At 37.0% G+C, this 21959-nt stretch overlaps 1 protein-coding gene across 1 annotated transcript in view; it reads right to left on the bottom strand.

Moving 5' to 3' along the window:
- The window catches only part of AK5 (adenylate kinase 5), a 92846-nt gene that overhangs the window by 29683 nt on the left and 41204 nt on the right, over positions 1-21959 (bottom strand). Inside the window, exons 7-8 of the mRNA XM_010292107.1 lie at positions 14116-14206; positions 7623-7699 (exon numbers count right to left, since the gene is read on the bottom strand). Coding sequence (XP_010290409.1) covers positions 7623-7699; positions 14116-14206 — 168 coding nt within the window. The remainder of the gene's footprint in view (positions 1-7622; positions 7700-14115; positions 14207-21959) is intronic.

The raw sequence follows: 21959 nt of genomic DNA, 5'->3' as shown, positions 1-21959 counted from the left end.
TTAGCCGTTTACAAAAAAGACACATGCACAGATACATAATTCACAGACACTAACACAGAATTGCAGCAGAGAGAAAGAGGGAAGAAACGTCAACCCAGGAAATGTAGCTAATGAGAACAGACCTTTTAAAATACGAAAGTAGAGCATCAGCTGAAAGATCTTGGCACAGAGAACTACAACAATAGTGTGTTGTAAAAATAAGACTAGCGTGTGGCCTCAGATCCTATGATTTGCTGCTATTAAGATAAAAGTTGACAGCTGTGCTCAAATTTTACCTCTCAAAGACCTTCTCTGCTTAACCAAACATATTCTAGGTTTACTAAAACACCTTTTTATGTTGTATTAGGTAGTTTTATAACTTTCAGTAAGGAACTTTTACAGTATTTATAAATAACTTCTCTGTTAAGAAGGAATTTAATGATGGGAAGAAACAGTCCACTGACCTGAGATGCACTACTGTGAAGGAATTCTAATACTAGGCTACTACTCATTCCTTATGACTGGTATTTAAGTCCAAATTGCCTAAAGTTGACTGCACGGTCATGGGATATATAAGGAGTAAAAAGACACCAAATAGGAAACATATGGCTTCCTGAAAATACACAGAGGATTGTTTTTTTAAGTGTTTACAATGTACACAGAGAAGCTACCCTTCTGCTTCAAGGCAATACAAGTAAGTTATTTAAAGAGCAGTTTTGTATCCCATATAGCATCCTTGCACTCGCTGCAGTTTAATATGTAACTGTAAAAATCTATAGTATGTACTTTCAGAGTGATTAAGAAATATTAATGTGCTTTATAAAAAGCTGTTTCTTCTTCAATGCTTTAAAATCCAGGAATTGTTGCTACAAATATTTTTTAGGAAGGGCTTTGGTGGCTGTCTTTAGGGATGCTGGGCTATGTGAACAGAACTTGTCCACAGCCCTGAGTAAGGTGTCTAAATCTAGGAGGTGGGGATTTAAAATACACCTTTGCATTTCATTATCAGTTTTAGGTGCAATATGAAATATTCTGATGTGGATCCTATTTGCATCAACTGTGTCAGATGCCTGATATTCCCCAAGAATCATGCAGGTTGTCTGGGCTGTAAAGATAGACATGTAAAATGCAGAACTCATAAATTTAGCTGTAAAGTTACATTTTGTTCATGAAAGGATAAGGCCTTAGTTTGCCAGCAGAGGGGCAAGGTGGTGTGAGGAAAGGACATACGCTATCCTAGTGCTATTGCCTAGAAAAACGAGGGTGAGATACTGTAAACTGTAATACTTTTTTCTACCAACATCTTCCACAAGCCACAGAGAAGAACTTCCTAAGTTACTGCAAAAGTATTCAATACAGCATAAATGCAGCACATCTTGAAGAATGGTGCTGTCGCTGTTGTTTAAATCTCCAGTAACTCACATGAGCTCACCATCCTTGTAACCAAGTCCTCATGCCCTGTACTGCCCACCAGAGCTGCATGCAACAACTTTTGGTTCAAAATGAGAAAAGAAATGAGGATGCAAAGACTTCAACTAACCTTGGGAGTTCAGTCCCCCCTAATATATATATCATCAGAAAGTAAATCCAAATAACATCTGTGAAAGGAGGAGCAAATACCTGGTTCTGGTGTTCCAAAGAAAAAATGCAGATTGAGTCTAAGGCAATTTTTCTTGACCGTTTTGCTATGGTTTGCATAGGGAAAAATTGAGCAGTAGGCTTTCTTTCACATGCCTTTACTACAGTGTACAGTGGTGCTTTTGAAAGACAAAAATAATTCTTAAAAAAATATATAGAAGCACCAAAATACACTTGGTTTGAGCTTTTTAAGGGAGCACTTTGTAACAGGCAAACTGTAGTTTGTTTCTAGAGCTGATTTTTTTTTAAGCATTTAATAGGATAGTTCCCATGGCAACTTGAACTGAACAGATTGTTCGTTGACTTCAATACATTTCTATTAAACATCTTTTCTCTGTAGTTAGGCCTGCATCTCGAGCTCTTTCATCTCTTTGGATGCTTATGCATTATCTCTTTTTGCAGATATCCTTAAACTAGATTGGACTCCACCTTTTTGTGCTCTTTAACAAAAACAAATATTGAGAGAACAGAGTTTCACAATCATTCTCTGAGTTTCCTACAGTCCATTTTCTTTTCTATTGTGTTCTTTTCTATTCCTGTTTTAATCAGTTTCCTCTGTAGAACCAGAATCTGTAATTCAAATTGATACCTGCCTATCAGCGGAAGAGAAATGGACACTGCAGAAATGTTCAGCATTAAAAGCCCAAATGGTTTCTGGATACTCTTGGCCATTTTACTGAGACCTGTAACAATTAATGCTGCACAGTATATATGAATAAAACTGCTGTTATACTAGAATGTTCTCAAGTAAAGAGAAAGCACATGATCAGTACATTCTAAACCTGACCCCTTAAAGAGTTTAATCATCGTTTATCTAATTTTGAAAGGTAGCCTTAGAAGTCTCAATGAAAATTTCTCCTGCTAATGGAGATGTGCAGTTTGCTCTTTATCATATTGTAATGTTAACCTCTGGAGCACTGTGTCTGAAGGGTTAAATAAATTACTTGGACTGAATTTTCAATGTAGAGAAAATGGAGTCAAAACACAATGACAACTGATATGAAACATAGTAAATGGAGGAAAATGGTCTTTGGTTTAATCCACACAGCTTTAGTTAAATGAGGCTTTCAATTTACTGTTGCTCATCAGTTTTAGGAATATTTGTGTTCTGCTTCCACATTGAAAAGACTTTCAGGGCCTATTCATTATCTCCCTCGAATATTTAAGTTTCAAGCTATGCTAATCAGGCCGGAAATGTTGTTACAGTCTTGGTAGCAATGGAGTCTGTTTTTCATCAGTTCACTTAAATCTTTCCTCCTGCTCCCCTAAAGCCTAGATTAGTATGTGCTCTGGGTGGGAAATGACAGCGAGCTGTAAGAATAATTGTCACTACATGGCAACAACTTTTAATCAAGAGCTTGTTTCCTCTCATTAGATTGAGACTAAGTGTCTTTGAGGGCTTTTTTCCTCCACTTCATTTTGGTTTTGCTTGTTGCTTTTCAAGTGAGCTGTCACATTTTCTAATTATAAAATGTTCTGCACTTGCAGCAAAGATTGGGTTATACAATTTTCTTAATTCAATAGATTGCTTGTCACTGCTAAACAGAAAGCCTTTTATTATATTTCAGTCTTTTTTTACATGTATTTTTTTCTAGGTCTTTGACATAAGAGGGGAAAAAAAAAGGCAATCTCTTCTCTGCAGGTGCCATTGCATTTACCTAATTGCATAAGTAAATGCAGTCTGATGCTGGAAGGACATGGAAATGGCTCAGTTACGAACTGGCAACTTCCTTTGAGTCACAAAAATGTGTCTCCATGTTTTGTAGATGTGAAATACATTGCGCGCCCCCCAATTAGAAGAGGATAAGTATATGTTTAAAGTTTTTACTTGAAGTTTACCTGATTTTTCATTTTTCCCAAATTTTAAAGTCATTAATTATATAAGCACTTGTTCAGGAGTGTGTTCACTCTAAATATTTCTTAGACTAGCTAAGGTTGTATTGAAAGACTTGTTTTCGCAAGAAAATACCTGGATGCTCTTTTCCTCTGGAACTCTTTGATATGGTTCACTGACGCAAATTTTTTTATACTCCCTTTTGGTCTGAATGCACTCGAAATAAGCCAAATAGTAGGTTTCTAATTAAAAATCCAATTCTTAAATATAAAACTTGTCTGATCTCTGGAAACAAGTGGCATTGTTATTGACAACCTCTCTGGCAAAGTTGAGAAATTGAATGGCAAGTGTAAATGAACACAGGGAGAAGTGAAAACCTGTATCACACTTGAGAGCATTCCAGCAGCAAAAGACAATCCTTATTAAACCAGATGCTAGTCAAGACAGCGATAGTCTCTCCAAATTGAGACTATTCTATAAAGCACTGGTCTTTCCCCATTAGAAGCTATGCTGTTGCTCCCAAAAATGAGTGTCCCAAAACATACTCCTGGTATCTTAATATGGGTGAAAAATATCTGAAACTTATCAATTTACTGTGCTTTTATGTTTTTCAATCAAGCCATGAGTAGTGTAATCATTACTTCAAATAAGGCTATAGAGATTGCTATCACGTGAAACTTTGGCTGGTTCTTCCACAGAGCATTCTCAATGAGAGGTACAGTCTGCTTTTATTTTTATTTTTTGGAAGAATATATTTTGGGCAGTCATTCTAAAAACCTAGATTATTCCTTCTGTAATACAGCATCTGACAGCTACAGATCTGAGAAAGAACAGAAAAATAGTTACTAGTGATTTGGAGAAAAAAATTGTTGTTTTCTTTTTTAAAGTGGGAATTTCCCTCCTCCCTTTCAATGCTGTAAGGACTTGGTGATTACAAGTGTTCTAGTTCTTGAAGCATTCATGCATAGCTGGTAGAAAACAATCAGCTTGCTTTTAATATAGTTACATGAATTTAATTGAATGTCCATTTATAAAATGTACAATACAAAGCTCAAGCTTTTTGAGTTATTGTTAATTTAATTTTCCCTGCATACTTCTCAAGAAAAGCCAGATCTTGGCCTGTGTTAGTGTTGTTTTGCACTGTTTCAACAACAGGTACTAAGTGTTTCTCAAAGCACATTGCTGTATTTTGGAGCAATCCTAGATGAGCTGATGACTACATCGGTAGTTGGAATCACACCACTCATTCTCCTTGTTCCTACCTGCCAGTAAGAGAGGTTATTCTGGAAGAAGTAGTGTAGATCTGAAGAACTCTGATACTCCCCTGTTGGCTTAGTTTACACTGGAAATTTTCCTGGCTCATTCCAAGTATTAGAAAATGTAAAGGTATCTGTGCACGTCCATTTCAGCTGTGCCAAGTGATACTCATTCCCAGCTGCGGCTTTGTCTTCAGAACATGTTCTGTGCTTCTCTAGCCCCCAACTCCTCTTGTTCAGTGACTACCAAGATGTTCTGCTAAAATTCAGCCATTTTTAGCAGCTCAGCTCTGTAAGGTTGCTTAGAAACCAGCCTTCTTATCCCACACATTCTCATGACAGATTTCCTATGCAATAACATCACTGCATGACACATTTGTACCCAGACATGCGTTCCTTTTCCACTTGAGACTCTCTGAGTACAGGTTGTTGGTGCTTCACACAATTCATAAACATCATGTGGTAAATCACTGGAGTATTAAATCACTGTCGCAGTCAAAATGAGCTCAAGTTTCAAACATGAGCAGTTCCTCACTCCTGAATTTAGCTATTGATCTTTTCTTCCTGAGATTAGTTTCTAATATTGTTTTTCAGACTGGGTAGCTAGGTGGTATTATGACCTTACGGTAATCTCCACTCCCTTTTTTGCTTCTGTATGTAATACTTGCCTGCACCATTTAAAAATTTAGATGGTAAGGGCTTTTGGTTGCAATTGCTTTCTCCTTTATGTTTTCTTTATATTTGTACAAGGCATATCATATGAACTGTGTATAAAAATATTTATTAGTAATGGAAATATTTATGTCTTTTACAATGTCGCTAATAAGTATCAAAGATATCAACTTGCAGTTGGAGAGTCATTGTCAGCCACTTCATATTTACATATTTACTCTGACTGAAGGGTTTTAGAACTCTTTTTACTTCATTTCTCCTTCTCTGTTCGATAACAGTATTGCACTCTTGCCAGAATGGCAGTGTGTTGGTCTGGCAAAATAATGAGAAAAGCTAACCACCACATCTGGCAGGTCCCATTGTAGTAGTCTTGTTTAGTCTCACATAAGAACCACATGTAACTTCATTCAAAACTGCAGTCAGTGCTTTTATGACTGCAATATATCATCAGTGAAGCATATAGTTTGAAATTATAAATTAGTATAATTTTCATATCTTTCTGTTAATTTTATTTTGTAACTATAAAATTTGTGCTTATTATTCGAACAGCATTTCAAACATTATGAACCAAGAGTATAATTTCTTTAGTGTTCATACTCTGCCAAAAGAATGTATTTAGAATGTCATTAAAATGCAAAATTTAACATCAACATAATCTGAACATGATTTAAATATACATTCTGCTTTATAGGGCATAAAGGCCTAAACCCTGCAATAAGGAACTAGTACAGTCAAGACAAAGATGACAAGAAACTTAAGGGAGTTTCCTGGGGCAGAGAATGTTTTAAGAAGGATTGATTAAAGAATAGCATTTTAAATGGGATTTGGAGACAGAGGCAAGCTATCTGCTTGAAAGAAGTCAAACTTGAAAAGAAGTCAAAAAGAACAGTAAAAGGATCATGAATTAATGGAAATGAATAGGCTAGAACAAATAACATGTTGCAGGTGAGGATAAAGTGTTGCATTGAATACTGTGAAAGAAAACAAATGAATAAATGGATGATACTGAAAGAAAATTCAGTTTTCTTGGTCCTGATTTTGTCACTAGCTTTAAAATTTCACAAGAAAAGATATCTTTTGCAAATAATGAGGAAAGAGGTGAGAAAATTCACAACTGCATTTAGTTGAATTATAACAGAAACACAAATGACATTCTTTGACAAGCTGCTCACAAATCTAGCGAAGTGTTTGTGGTATTTGTGAAGAAAATGCAAGCACAGTCGTGCAAAAGTGAAAGGCAGGAAGCAAAACATAGAAAAACACCACCCTTAAGTATGGCAGTGATAGTCAGATGGCTTAGATTTTTTTTTTGTAATTATAAGTAATTCTTCCAATGCTTATCCAGAGCACAGTAACAAGAATAATAATGCTTATCCTTAGCACAGTATCCAAGCCCCAGGACCCTCCCATGTTTCAATTTGTGCCCACTGCCCCTCATCCTGCCACTGGGCACCATTGAAAAGAGCCTGTCTCCATCTTCCTTGTACCCTCCCTTCAGATTTCTGTACACATTGATGAGATTCCCCCCCCTGAGCCTTCTCTTTTCCAGGCTGAACACTTCCAGCCCTTTGCTGGACTCTCTTAAGTAGCTCCATATGTTGTAACAGTGAGCCCAGAACTGGACACAGTACTCCAGATGTGGCCTTAGCAGTGCTGAGGTGAAGATTAGAGAGGAAAGAGGTATAGAATCTTTTTTCCTCTCTAGCCTTCTTTCTTCCTATGTAGAAGGAAAACACTATCAAAATTTAGTTTTTAGATGTGGATAGAATGGGATCAGTAGAAAGGCTGGTTTCAACACACTGTAAGCATTTGTTGGTTTTATTCTTAAAAAAAAATCTTCTTTGCAAGGGGAGAATGTTTGATTTGGTTTTAGTTACGTTTCACACTTTCTGTAATTTTGTGCCTCGCTTGAAAAAATGTTTTACTCACACTTTTTATATATATGGTAGACTTACAGTGCATTCCAACAGTTCTATTTGCCAACATTTTAAAATTTGTGGAGGAAACTCAGCAATGTACAGTAATGGAAGATATGGGCTCTTAATACCACAATAATACTCATTCTTTTCTCATAACCAGAAAGCAACCTCTGTGTATCATGAATTCACTTATACTGCACTTAAAAAGCCCCTTGGCTCAGGTACCCTTAAAGTTCCATCACCTTGTTCAGACAAACTATGTAGAACAGTATGTACATAAACTAGAAAACTATCTAGAGAGAGGCCATATATACATAAAATTACCTGGTCTTCAAAGTCAAATTCTGTATAAACAGTATCTCCAGAATCCATAATGAGACTGCAATCAAGTTCATTTGGCCCTAAAATGAGAAAGAAAATTAGACTTCAGAAATGGATTGGAAATTTTCACTTTATGTGATGGAACACTATAATATTTCCAGTTATCTGCATGTGTGCAAAAACTGTGATCCAAGGAATCATTTAGATGTGCTAGAGTACCCGGGTGAATGGCATGCTGGTAACAAAGCCTTCAAAGCATCCATAAAAGCTACCACAAACCTTAATAAACAGTGAATCGTTTCAGCTAGCTTGCAAATTTATTGGGCAGGGTGTTCTGTGTGCCATGACTTGCAATTGTAAAATTGCCACAGGGATCTTGGCTCAGGGGAGAATATAAACTATGTTTAGGAAAGGGAAAGGAAATACTGAACTAATTGGTGTTTAGCAGATAAGGATCGTGGAGTGATGTTGACGGGGGACCAAAGCAGCATGCTTCCAGCAGCAACAGTCCCCATTCCTATCCTCTAGCCTTTTCCAAGGCAACAGTGTGGCTCTGCCCCTTCTTCCAAGGCAACAGTGTGGCTCTGCCCCTTCTCCCTGTCACCTTCCTGGCAGGATCAGCAAGTCATGCAGCCTCTTGCACTGGGGTGACAAAATTCAGTTGCTGAGAAGCCTTGAGCTGGCTGAGCTTTACAGTTTAGCTTCAGCTGAACTGCTAAGGTGCAGGAGAACAGAAATTTGGCTTGGTATTTCAAGAAGTCATGTAGGAGGGTAGTCATTGCTAAACCAGAATGGGAGGATAAACTACTATTCATTTTCTTATATAAAACATAGGAAGTGTGTAGCATGGGCATCATACTCATATTCTGGCATTATCACCCTATTTAGATTATCTCGTTCCTGGGCAATGAGGAAGGAAAGAGTCTCCTGTGCCCTCCAGATGGTACAGCCATAAACCAAATCCTACACATTCAACACACATTAAAATGTCAATAGGTGTGTGACTACAGGAGTATTTTTCACAGCATTATTAAAGTGAGAATAATAAAAATACTGTAATGACACACAGATCTAAAAATTGTAACCAGCCAGTAGCCACAGGTGAGTCTAATCTTCATGTGGGGAGCAACAGGTAACACCAGGGGAAGTGTAAGATGTGCTTTGTTTTGTGCCCTCATGTCCCCAGTCAGACAAGATCACTGATGTGTAATAATCTATGTAGGTGGTGAACTAAACATCACTAAGAGAGAGAATAGAGGAGAGGAACTGGATGTCATGATGACTAAAACTATAACTGCTTGGTAGAGATGATGATTCCAGGGTGTCTTAAGTTGCAATCCATATTACAATTGCTGCCAAATTAGTCTCTGATGCAACTCTTTGTACTACGTAAGAGATACCAGGGAAGGACTTGGGTCTACCATCTGCCAGTGTTTTTGGGTTTTGGGTGTTGTTTTTTTCCCCCTAATGTTCATGTATGCTTTATCAGATGGCTATTAAAAAAAAAACAAAAACAAAACCAGAAAGGGATTATACTCTTGCTACTGTAGAATGTTACATGTATATATGCAGCATGTTCTCTGGTATATACACTTTATGCTCTTTTGAAAATACCTGTCTGTAAGATATATGCAAGCAAACAGGTTTACAACTGCTGAAAGAATCTTAATTTTTTCATTTATTTTACACAGCTGACATCTCTCTCTCAACATTGTGTCATTGTTAATAATATAATTTAACTAAGCCTAAGTTGTCACCAGCACTGGCCTACCTTGACACATCAATCACTTTTAAAGGCACCTGTGTGCAAGTATTTGATTAACTGTCACTTAACTACCAAGAGCAGTGTGTATCCTTAGCTAGAAATGTTAATATGAAATATGGTGCCGCAAGCTTAAATGTAAAGGTCAGGCTGAAAATGAATACTCATGCATAATGTATCTTCAGTGATAAAAGCCATAATGGTTATACAATTTTAATATGGTCAAGCATCTTAAGGCCTTTTTTCTTGAACCAGGACACCAGTTTTCTTGGGGAAGCATAGCTCCTTTCCAGGGTATATTCAAGGGAGGTCAGGAAAATTGAAAATATGTGTCTTTTCTTTCTTGGTGCAGTGAAAACTAACAAAACGCATGACCGTCTATCACTGAACTGTATACAGACTTCTCTATGCTTCTCAAGTTGCCTAAAGACAAACCTACCAGAAATTAATTGAAGCAAAAGGCTACTCCCAGGACAAGATAAAGTAATGAAGGGACATACAAGACTACTTGGGATATCCCTGGTGCAGTATGAATAAGCATGAGTAGTTTGCTATTCTCCAGCTCAGTTTGTTGTTGCAGGGAGCATATTTCGCTGGGTTTGGATTGCTAAAACAGGTCTTCTAGGGGAGGACAACAGGCTCACTAACTCATCACTAGTATTTGTGGCAGCAAAAGTGTACGAGACAAATTGCTACTTTGCAGGGTACTGCGAGTCGGTAATCCTGGTGGCAGGCAAAGCTGCTGACAAGGCTAAAGCCGAGGGGACTGTTTTAGAAAGAGTGGATAATTCAAAATCAGCTCAAGTTTTCTAAGCTCAAGTTTCAATCAGCAACATTTTCTGTAAAACTTGAGACAATGTTCAGCTATTGAAGGAGAAACACACAATGTTGGCTTAAGGAAAAGAGGAGGATCAGTTAAAGCATTTTGAAGCGAACACACCCTGCTGCTTTCAGTAAGTCTGCAGGCTGCACATCTTGTGTTGTGACAACAGAACAGTTGATCATCAGTTAAATTTCATTGCTTTTTCTGAATTGCATTGTTTTTCATTTGATAGGTTGGTACACTGAGAACTAGGCTATTAAAAAAAAACAAAACAAAACACAAAAACAACTTGTTTACCATTAAGAAGAAAGTCTTACAGTCTAAATTGTCCTAATTTCTTTCAAAGGGATGCCCCATTCCACCAGACCATCTCAGCTCTTGGTGTGCTTGTATGAACCTATTGCAAATGATCTGAGTATGATCTGAATAACTGTATCAATTTCAAAAGGGGAAACTCAACAGTTTAAAAAAAAAAAAAAGGCATGAAAGCTCTACTGCCATGGAGAAATAGCTTGCAAGCACCTGATATGAAAAGGTACTCTTAAGACTTAATATGCTTCCTCAATTTCAGTGCATGCATAAAGTTAGTAAGGGAAACCTGGTCATTTTCATGCACCCTGTGTTTTCCTTAGGGAAAAAACAGAGAAGATTTTATTAGGTACAGTACTGCACAATTAAAAAATAAATCAGTTGGAAGTTTTTATTAAATCCCTGTTAACTGAATAATCAGCTCTCCAGGGAGGAGCAGGCTGCTGAAAATGAAACAGCAGGTCAGCTAGAATGCATTCCTTTTTTTTGCTACACTTTATTAATGATACCTTCAACATCAAGATACAAAGATTTGTCCTGCTAGGAACCTAAGAGGATCCAATGACACAGCACTGAGGGATGAGATGAATGAATTGGTGGCTGGAGTTGTACAAGGGTGTGCTAACAGGAGCTACCCCTGCCAGGTCTGACAGTCAGAGAGAAAGACTCCTCTGTCCGTGGAGGCATGCAGGGCTGTGCTCAGTCGCTTCCTTCACCATGAGGCTGTACTTTTAAATTTTATGCTGTATTTTATGTATTGTTTTGTTGCTCCCAAGCTGAATTGCACAGGATTGGTCATGGACAGCTGAGAGAGTATGGCTGTTATGGGCAGATGTGTGATTCCTACCACAGAAATGCACCCCAGAACCCAGAGGCAGCATTGCCTAAATGTCTCTGGTACTATAATGTTTCCATGTTCTGAGCCTGGGTGTGTGTCAGTTTCTCTGAAAGTCTGTTCATCCTTAAGTTTTCATGAATGTAAATGTCAAGCATTACTTTTTCACAGTTCACTGAATTCATTTATACAATGAGACTAAATGGTACTGATCTGTCTAAATTTATCAGTAGTTGTTCTTCCCGTTATAAGGTAGCTATACCCCATCATGTGAGTTAAGCAAGTCTGCTCCTTGGACCATTTGTGTTTTGGCAAATCAGTTAATGTATTTCCAATCCTTGGTTAAACCCTTTACTCATTTCAAATTCTGGTAGCAATTCTATTCAATATGGTCATTGGCTTAAATATGCCCGTACTCATATTTTAACAACTATAGTATTTACACTGTTCAACACTGTCATAAAAGTAATCTAAGACCACCCTGTGAACCATGTTGCATCTCTTAACAGCATGTTTAAGCTCAATAAAGTAAAAAGGTCTTTTTAAGTTATGGAACATGCTCTTAAGCACCGTCTAATAACTCAATACATGTTGCACACAAGCACTTGGGCAAGACAAATGCTTAGAAGATGAAATTTCAAGTGGAATATAATAGAAATAATTTACTGAAGGACTGATTAGCATTATACTGATTACATTTTAATTTTGTTCTCAGTAGGATGCTTCTAATACAAATTTTATTGTAACCTTACACAGTTGAGTTTCATGGCAGGTTGTTGCTCTTGGCAACAGTCTTACATGTTGTAGAAGGCAACAATGAAAAAATTGTATTTTAATCTATAAAACTATTTAGTTCTTTCAGCATATATTCTTACAGAGTTGATTACAACTGGATTTTACAGGTATAATATATGAGTTAGATTGATGTGGAAGCATAAAAATATTAGAAATACTATGTTTACTTTAGCCACCAGGAACTAAAATACATTGCAATATCACTAATAAGACTAAAAGACAAAAAGTGAGATCAAGGCAATGCTGGAATTGCAACCCCTAGAAATTAAATATCTGGTCTTGTAGGATCTCTAGAAAGCCTACTTTCACTCTCCTTACTATTACTGGTGCTCAGTTAGATACCAATTAGATGATTGTGGCATGGCTTCTGGTAAAGTTCATAGCTCTTGAATTATTTTGGTGAGGAATTTATTAAGTAGATCAGACTGTCAAGAAACTGACTGGAACTAATCCAGAATCACAACCAATTTGTGCAAATTGTTTAGCTTTTGTCAATCTGTTTGTCAGACCTAGCACCTTTATGCCACTTCTTTCCTCTTCTTGCTATTCAGTACTTAGCTCATTTAATTAGGGAATTCACAGATAATTATCAATACAGTGCTATACAGTGGGAATGCCATTTTAGGTTTGGAATCAATCTCTTGCCTCTAGGAATAAGGTTAAGCACAAAAGAGGCAAGCGTGCCACTTAATGGAGAAAGCTAGTAGTCTATTCTTGTATGCATCTTAGCTGACCACTAGAAACTTGTTTTTTTTCTTTAGCTAATGCACTTTTTATCATTCTCAATCTCCCCACTCCCCCACCCTTGCTTTGATAATTCATCTTTATCTCGTTTTGAACATTATCAAAAATAGCATTTTTGCTGGGTGGGTTTTGTAGGCTAGCTAGCTTGGAAGCCCCTTTCAAATCTTCAAAATACGGCCTGATCTTTCTGTCTGAAGCCCTGCTCTTTGCAAATGTCTTGCTAGTAGAAAGAAGTAATTTGCCCTTTGTCAAAAAGAGGTAATAGATGTATTGCTACTACTAGACTTCATTGTGCTACATCAATTCCTCCTTCCTTGGCAGCCCCCAGATGATTCTTCATGATTACAAATAACTAAAGCTACCCTATCTGCCAACTATGGCAGATAAGTTTTCCCTTAAAGAGAGGAGAGATCAGATACACTATTTTCTCTACTATACATACCTAATCTCTGTTTTAATAAAGGTAGTAAATTTTACAGGAAAATATTTCACCTAGAATTTTCTTTTTGTGTGCTGTTTCACAAGACATTTATGACCTCATCTACCTATATAACCCTCATGGTCTACTTGGAAGGCAGCCAGGAATGACATCTGTAAAAAGAAAAAGTTGTGAAGTTACTAAGGAACGTTTCCCTGTTCTCCTCAAGCAAAATATTTCTGACAGATGTCATGGATTTTCAGTGCTTTGATTTTCTGCTTCAATTCTATTGCAGTCCTTTGTCCCTCAGAGGCTTTTCCTTTGAGGACATTCAAGCCTCAGTAAGCACAAATAAAAATTATATATTTATTGATTATAAATCCCCCAAACACCTGATTTGTATTCGCACACAGTTTCAGAATTAGTACCAATTACTAGGGAGGAAGTATGATCATTAATCTCATAGGACTGGTTTTCTGGTGAACACCAAGGTATCATCTGGAACTGAAACAGACACCGGACAACTAGAATCAATCACCTTGTAAAGTATTTGTACTAAAGATACAGTTTTTTAGTCAACTATCAATAGTATTTTAAGGTGAGCTTGGAGATAAACAAGATGTTAGGTGGGTTGTATGAAGTTTCCAAGTGTAAAAAGATTTTTTTTTTTTTCCCTTGGTTGTGCAAATGTTTGAAGTCAGTCAAGACTTTGCTACAGTACATACATACTTGAGGAATATGAAAAAGGCATACCACCGATGTCAAATGCAGTATAAAAAATGTGGTTCTTTAAATCTTACGTTAACTCACCTGCTGCAGCCTCTTTGTTTGCAAATAGTTTATTGTCAACTGCTGAACTTATGTCAAAGAACACTTCTTCTTCATCTCTGTCTGCATCAAACTAAAAAAAAAAACCAAACAAAAACAAAACAAAAAAACCCAAAAGGTTGTCAATCAGACAACAACTTGGCTGAACATCAACATATAACACTTTTCAACTCAAACCTTCTTGATAAGAACCTTTCTATATTTCTGTGTGCTGTCCACTACTTTAGGTATGAATGATTTTAATTGTGACTTAAAACTAAACTAATTTTGTAAACCATTTTGCCTGTTTTTAATGGTTTGTCAGGAACAGAAGGTACAGTAAAATTGACTTGCTCTCAGATAATGAAGTTTCAACGCAGAAAGTAACAATAGTAATGCATATTACTTTTTCCACCATTGGATGGTTGAAAAAAATGACAGTGTAGAGACCAGAAATGTGATTACTTTATTGTCACTTCTTTTCAGAGATTAGCATAATTAACTATTTAATTTGCACGTGAAAAACTTTCAGCAATTTCTGAATTGTCTGAAACCAATTTTTTTTGACATGTATGTGTGAACGATTTCTTCAAGTAGTTGAGCAAAATTCTTAGGAAAAAGTAAACTATTTCTGAAAGTCCCCTAATTATGTAGGAAAGAAAGCTTTTCTTGCTCTCACACTAGCAGAAAGTGTATTTGCTCAGTAATAAATTAATAAAATCAGGAAAGCCAAGGTCCTTTAAGATGGCAAATTATTAATTTCTTACCATTTTAAACTTTCTTCACTTATTCTGTCTTTTGCCTAAATTCGGATAGTGATTCTCCCAAGTTTTTTCTCAGCTCTGTCTGACAGGTTCTTTTTATGGCCAGGTGAAATGCTTGACAGTGGGTTTGTGTTTTTTCTTATTTTATATATATCAAGCTTCATTCATTTAGATCATCACTTATTGAGGCTTTCTTTGGAAAAGAAATTGGACATTTTATTACTGTTGTTTGGGATTTTTTTTTCTTATTTCTTGAATTGAGGCCAGGTACATTACTATGGAAAAAGGGAATACTGTAACCTCGAGTTACAGGAGCAAGCAAATAATGGTCACATCAGATGGCTGTCATTCAGTGCATGCCCCCGTGTATAAGAGTCACTGTTTTCAATCATACTGTATCTTCAATATAATATGTTTTAGTATGCAGAATGAATCCCAGGGTAAAAAGCATTACACTAGTGATTGCAAGCTCATGAACTTCAGTGGGCTCTTTCTTCCAAGTCCAGGACTGCTGAGAATCTTTTCAGATGTCTTGCCAACACCTGCCTGTCTCATGGTAAAAATAACAGGCAGGGGAAAAACTTGGAGAGAGAATCACAGAATCACAGTATCATTAAGGTTGGAAGGGACCTTAGAGATCATCAAGTCCAACCGTCAATCCAACACCACCATGCCCACTAAACCATGTCCTGAAGTGCCACGTCCACACATTTTTTGAATACTTCCAGTGATGGTGACTCCACCACCTCCCTGGGCAGCCTGTTCCAACGCTTGACCACTCTCTCAGTAGAGAAATTTCTCCTAATATCTAGTCTAAATATTTAGAAGTAAGTCTAAGTAAAGTTCAAACCCAACTAGGAACTTTGCTGCAGAAACTTATATTTATAGAGTTGAAGTTGTTTTCCAAATACGTATCTCAGAATATAGCCTGATACTTAATGAGATAATTTGAGATTGAATTGCTTGTCTAACACCCACCATTGCAAAATCAGTATCACTCTTTTCATTATGCCTTATGATACTTATGTATTATCTGTATTACTTAAGTTTTCTGTCACTGGTAATGAAATTTGCTTTCTTATGGAGTTTTCCATCAGCACTTCAAGGTAAAGTTGGAGGCAAGTATCAGCCTAAGAATAATTATTCAGACTGGCAGATATCAGAAATAGTTGAAAAACAGGGAAAGCACATCAAAGAGACAGAGTGATTCTACAAACTGGGTCTGTGTGAATGAAAGAAAATAGAAGCTTGTGAGACGCCAGAGTATACTATAGAGAGGCAACCATTGTAGAAAGTTTGCTGCCAGTACTCTTAATTCTCAATATCTGAATGCTCAAATCTTAATTGGTATTAGTCCTGACTTAAATCATTAAGTTCTTAATATTTAGTTTTATGCTTAGCTCAGCCCTAGAGTTAATTTCCATCACAGATGAGCCTACTGTAATTATCAATACGTGGAGTTTTCTGACTGGCTCGAAATGGAGTTTCTGGCTCTGATCCTGAGGACCACTCAGAAGTTTGTCCTGTGATGCAGCACAGTTGTCCATCTGTCTGGGTAGACATTTATGTATTCTTGAGGAGTTCTCTTGCCATTCAGTGTTAATCAAAATAAAAATTTTTTTATTTATAAAGCAGACATTTGTTGGAAAGATTACATCTTAACTTGTGTAAAAAACTGAGGCTTGTGGAAGAACAGGTCTTGAATGTAGCTGTTGGGATACTGATGGGCAATTTATTATCCATGCACAAAGAGCAGCTTTGGAATTTCCTTGTTGATAAGAAAAGTGTATTGATCTCTCTGAATTCTTCTGCACTGGTCTGTCTCTGAGGAATTGTGGGGATATGCTTTTCTTCTGTTGCTTCTCAGCAAAGAAAGTATGTTTCATTAGATATGCTAGGGAAGATCTATGATATTATGTTTGTGGGTATGTGTACGCATAAAAAACAGTAAATTATAATCAGGTTGTGTCTGATCATTACTGTGTAGGTCACACCACTCTTGGAGAGATGACAGGCTTGCCTTCTCATAAGTAGCATTCCTCTGAATAATCCAGTTTACCATGAAAAAACACATGATCAATCTCCAAATGTTCTGAAGGTTCCAAGAATTTGAAACATCAACTTCCCTCATTCAAAGAACACCAGCTGTGCTTCAGTACTCTGAAAAATCTAGGCTTTGTAATGAAAGCCTATATTGCCACCCAAAGAAAACCAATTATTTGAACCTTGCACGTGGACTCGGTATTACTTGGTAATACCCTGAGCCACAGGAAGGCAAGGTATCTTTCACAGAGAAAATATTTTTGAAGGAAACTAAGTAACCATGTGAGTTTTGTACTTCATCAAATTGCTAAACGTTTTAAAATTAAATCCTTTGATAATTATTGGAGGCTTGAATAAAACATAAGGCACTCAAACAACCCTATTCACAAAGAACAAACAGCTGTAAAACTCGTATTTTTAGTAGAACATTTTTCCCTACTGAAAACAAATCCCTACTTGCTTCAAAACATAGCTCTTTGCAACTAAATTATCTACTGGTATCTTTATGGATTGCTCAGTTTAATTACAGTCAAGGCCTATGTTTTATAGAAATATAACTTTATTAAACATGCTACTGAAAGCATTTGCAATAAACAAGACGTTACCTGTATTGTTATCTTAATTGATACGATCTTTACCAGCAACGCAGGAAGAAGCAGAAAGTATCTCTTACCTGTGAGGTCACTGGGGTTTGAGGTCTGAACTCACTCTACAGCATTTCCCTCAATGAGGCACTAATGGGGTTTTGGAACTTCGCTACCTCTGTTTTCTTGGGGCAGGAAAAGATGAGGGAGGACCTCAGAGGACAAGAGAATCGCATTTCTTTAAGAAACCAGCCTAAATCTTTGAGCCAAGACAGGTTTCATAAACCTTTCTGAAGCACATTTTGGGGGCTACACTTGCTAAGAATCTAGTAAATTCCTTCCCCCGCCCAACACGTACATGTGGAAGCTGCGGCGCAGCAATCTCCACATCCCTTCTTTAAGTGGTCCTGCTTCCAAGATTTATCACCCTGTGATGAAGGAAAGTACGAGTGGCTTTTTCTACCTCGTCTCCCCTCAGTCAGTTCAATAATGGTGTATCTGTAGGAGGAAGAGGTAATACAGCATTATCTGCGAGGATGTGAATTTACCATACCCACACACTAGTTACACCACACACTGTTCTGCTCCCACGTGGTTTGGGGGAACACATCCCAAGGATTAAAGCATGAACAAGAACAGATCTCTGGTCTCCAAGCTTTCCTTTTAGTTGAGTTACTGATAGTTTTGCTTTGCTCTGACATCCTGATTTAGTAAAAAAATTACTAGTAGAAAAAATGACTAGTACAAGTCATGTACCTCAGTATATACTGGCAGGGTTTTGGGTTTGTTTTTTTTTTTTAATAAATGATGACTGGCATAATGATGAATCTTATGGAAAGTTTATCCCAGTTTCACATGAACATTGTTGAATTGGAGGATTTGATGTTGGCACAGTGTGATATATAAAAATGATGGAAAATATTTTCTAGGTCTTCTGCATTGTAAATAATTGTTCTATGGAAAGCAGGTTGTACTTGCTGTTCTCAGAGAGAAAATTATTATTGTTTCTAAATAAGCACCCAAGAAATCCTACCCAACAGGAGTTTTACAGAAAAATTGTCCAAGTTGTTCATCATTGCGAATCTCACTGGTCAATGATGATAAATGGAGGTTTGGTAATGCCATGTATCGAGTTAGAGAAAAAAGTGCACAAAGACACAAAGCTTTTGCAGGTGGTTTATGCAAAATGACAGACCCAAAATAGGGGGAGATCATAATAGCCTTTCAAATTGGGGTACAGGAAAACTAGAAAGAAATCTAGTTGCAGCAGCCTCACAGGGAATTCTTGTTTGTGCACTTTGAAATACAGTTAGAAATGGAGAAAGCATAAAACCCCCCTAAGCAAATAGGTGTAGTTAAATAGCATTTGCAAGAGTAGATGAAAATGTCCTCTATTTTCAAACACGATGGATGTCAAGGAAAAGAAAATAAGCCATGTCCAAATTAAAGTAACAACACTGGGCTAATTGCTCTATGGCAATATTCCCATCCACCTCAAAATCAAATAGGATTACAGGAATTGGATGATGAATGCTCTATTTGCTCTCTTTGCAGGCAGAGACTCCAACAATAACTGCAATTCTTAGATGTCTGAGTGTATGTCTCAGTCACTGAAACATATTATGTCACTTGAAGAAACACCCTAAATGTTGTACATTTAAAGGTACAACATCACAACAGGTGATCCGATTATCAGACCCACTTGCTGCAAGCAAGATGGTATTCCTATATGCTCTTTCGACCTCTTGGTTTTGCCTCAGTAGGGAGTTATTTGTTGCTGGTCAAGAGCAGGAGTGAGTACAGACTGCAAAGCTTCTGACCATTACAGTCAATGCTGGTCAGGAAAACCCACCACCAACGGAGTTGCTTTGAGTTGTTCTTTTAAGTCACATCCTCAGGCATGGACCTTTCTGTCGTGTTTGACTGATACTTGGCTGTGGAAAACAAGCCAGTAGACCTTCAGTCATATAAATAGGATAGGGGATTTTTTTCTCAAAGTAACTTCTGAAGGGAGATGTATAGTGAACAATTAAGTGAACAGGAGGTGGGTTGTGCTGCTTAGTCAGAGGGTCTATGAATGTAAGCCAAGTGATAACATAACATCGTGGTGTTTGGCGCAGGGATGATAGCTCCTGGATGCTCAGTGCAGCTCTAGTATCCACAGCTGATAAACTAGAGAGACTTCCAGACGGCCTCTGAGAATGATTACTTGACTACCATGTCTAATAAGGCAAGAACGAGGGCTGAGATCAGAGAATGCTGAAAAAATGAATCTGTTTCCTGTACCTTTCCATGGGAAAGAGAAATTTTAGAAGTTACTATATCCAACAGATAAAACTGTAAGATGCAAGGATGAAGAGCAAGTGAGACAAATTCAGTATTGAAGCAATCAGCAAAATTTATTCTGATGCCAGTTTCTTTACTGCTTAATCATAATTGACAATGAATTCCCTAAGATTTTAAAAACTTACAGATTTTTCTAAAAGATTTAAAAATCTTTTTAAAGATTTCTAAAAAGAAAAATAATAATACATTCAAATAAGAATTAATTGAGGAAAGTCTGCAGCCTAAAAATTGCTCTACATAGCCATAGCTGTCATTTCTGGCTTTATAATCCATTAACCAACTATATGTGGAAGTAAAACACAATCATTGTTTAGGAAGTGGACAAATCATCCATATATTATCACCTCCAACAGAGGAATAATTTCTTTTTAAATTAAAAAAAAGGAGGGTAAGCCACAGAAAAGAGATCATGGCTTCTTGTATCACAGTTATCCCATGCTTTTATAAGAGATACCTACTTTGGAAGTCAGCTTGTACCACTGTCCTTGAAGTGCTGGTATTTTGGGGTTGAAAAGTTGACAATCCTTTAGCTAGTAACACAAAGAGATTCATAAGACTGAGCAAGTTACAATGATTTTCAGGTGGCAGTAGCTACAACTGTGACAAGAACTCACTATTTTTTATACAGACAGGTTTAGGCAGGGGTTTACTCCCAAAGGAGTGAAAACATGTAGAACTAGTTTTATTTTACCCTTTGTAATACTAAGAGGTGAAGTGAGACACACATTAGAGTGTATAGGTGCTGCTTTATGATTTTCGGACACCTCACACAGAAATCCCTTCATTGTTGGTCCACCCCTAGTTTGCTTCTCATGATGATTACAAGCTAACTGACTTGTGTAGTTGCTTCTAGAGGACTGTGGAAAAGCAAAAGAAAGAAATCAGCAACATGGGAAAACAGTAAAGAAAATATGTGAGGAAAAATATATAAGATCGGGTAACAACCACTGGAAAGGGAGGACAGGAAAAAAGAGTTGAAGCCTTGTATAGGAAAAATAATAAGCAGAGGAACTGAGCAATGAAGCTGGAATGTGCAGATTGGGAGCTCAGGGAACATTTCCCTATTATAAAGTACTTTTAATGATACTCTTAAAAAAAAGAAACCAAACTCCAAAACACCACAAAATGGAGGGCGAGGGGACATAAGGGAGAGAGATTTCTCTATAATCCATTCTGTAGTTCTAATATTTTCTATTTTTTATATCAAATACTTGGAAATCTCAAATTAATTTTTATATGATAGTATCATGTACAGAAGAAAAACTACAACTGAAATTACACTAGAGCTCACCAGTGATTTATAAAAAATTATGCAATTAGCAGATTGCATACATTGGTATTGGACAGAAGTTTAGTAAAGAAACTGAACTGGAGATTTTATCACCATTATTAAAATCCTAAGGAATACTCTGGGTTAGCTAAAATAAACCACATAACACCTGTGGTAAAAAAAATAAGGTGTTTCACAGAGGCTTCATAAATCATTGCAGAGTCCCCATACCTCTATCATTAGAGTGTCTCAAGTTCCACTTGTCATCTGAGTGTCTATTGCTATGAGTGCTACTTGTAAATAAGCATGAGGGTGAATGTTCACCAGCCCTGAGTGGAGCTGACAGTTCTGTAGGGGTTGTTGCTAGCTTTTGTAGAACCTAAACTCATTTACTCAAAATAGCTGCAATTTGAAGCCACTAACTATGCAATTTTTGAATACATTAGGGTGCATAGAAAGTATGGCAAGATAGTACGGTAAGAAAAAAATTAAAATTAAACCATCAAATTCAAATAACACCTTCCAATAACATTACTGAGAACTGAAATGACCCTCAGAAAGACTAAATACACAGTTATAATGGAAACTATCAGCCCATTTAACTGCCTTATACCACAAAATGTGAAAATACAAACATGCACACCCATGTGCACAGAGAGATCAAACCTGCTCTGCTCCTCTAGGAACGGAGAGATGGACCCTGAACAGACTTAAGAATTTTGTTATAGTTGACGTGAAATGCAAAAATTATGCCAGATTCTGTGCTGTTCCCACATTAGTACAAAAGAGGATCTCTTGTAGTTCGATTGCTAATCATCTCCATTTTCTATTAATTTGGCA

Source organism: Phaethon lepturus, unplaced genomic scaffold (genome assembly GCF_000687285.1).
Source record: "Phaethon lepturus isolate BGI_N335 unplaced genomic scaffold, ASM68728v1 scaffold288, whole genome shotgun sequence".
Classification (NCBI taxonomy): domain Eukaryota; kingdom Metazoa; phylum Chordata; class Aves; order Phaethontiformes; family Phaethontidae; genus Phaethon; species Phaethon lepturus.
The sequence above is the reverse complement of the archived record's forward strand: the minus strand, read 5'-3'. Positions and strand labels throughout refer to the sequence as shown.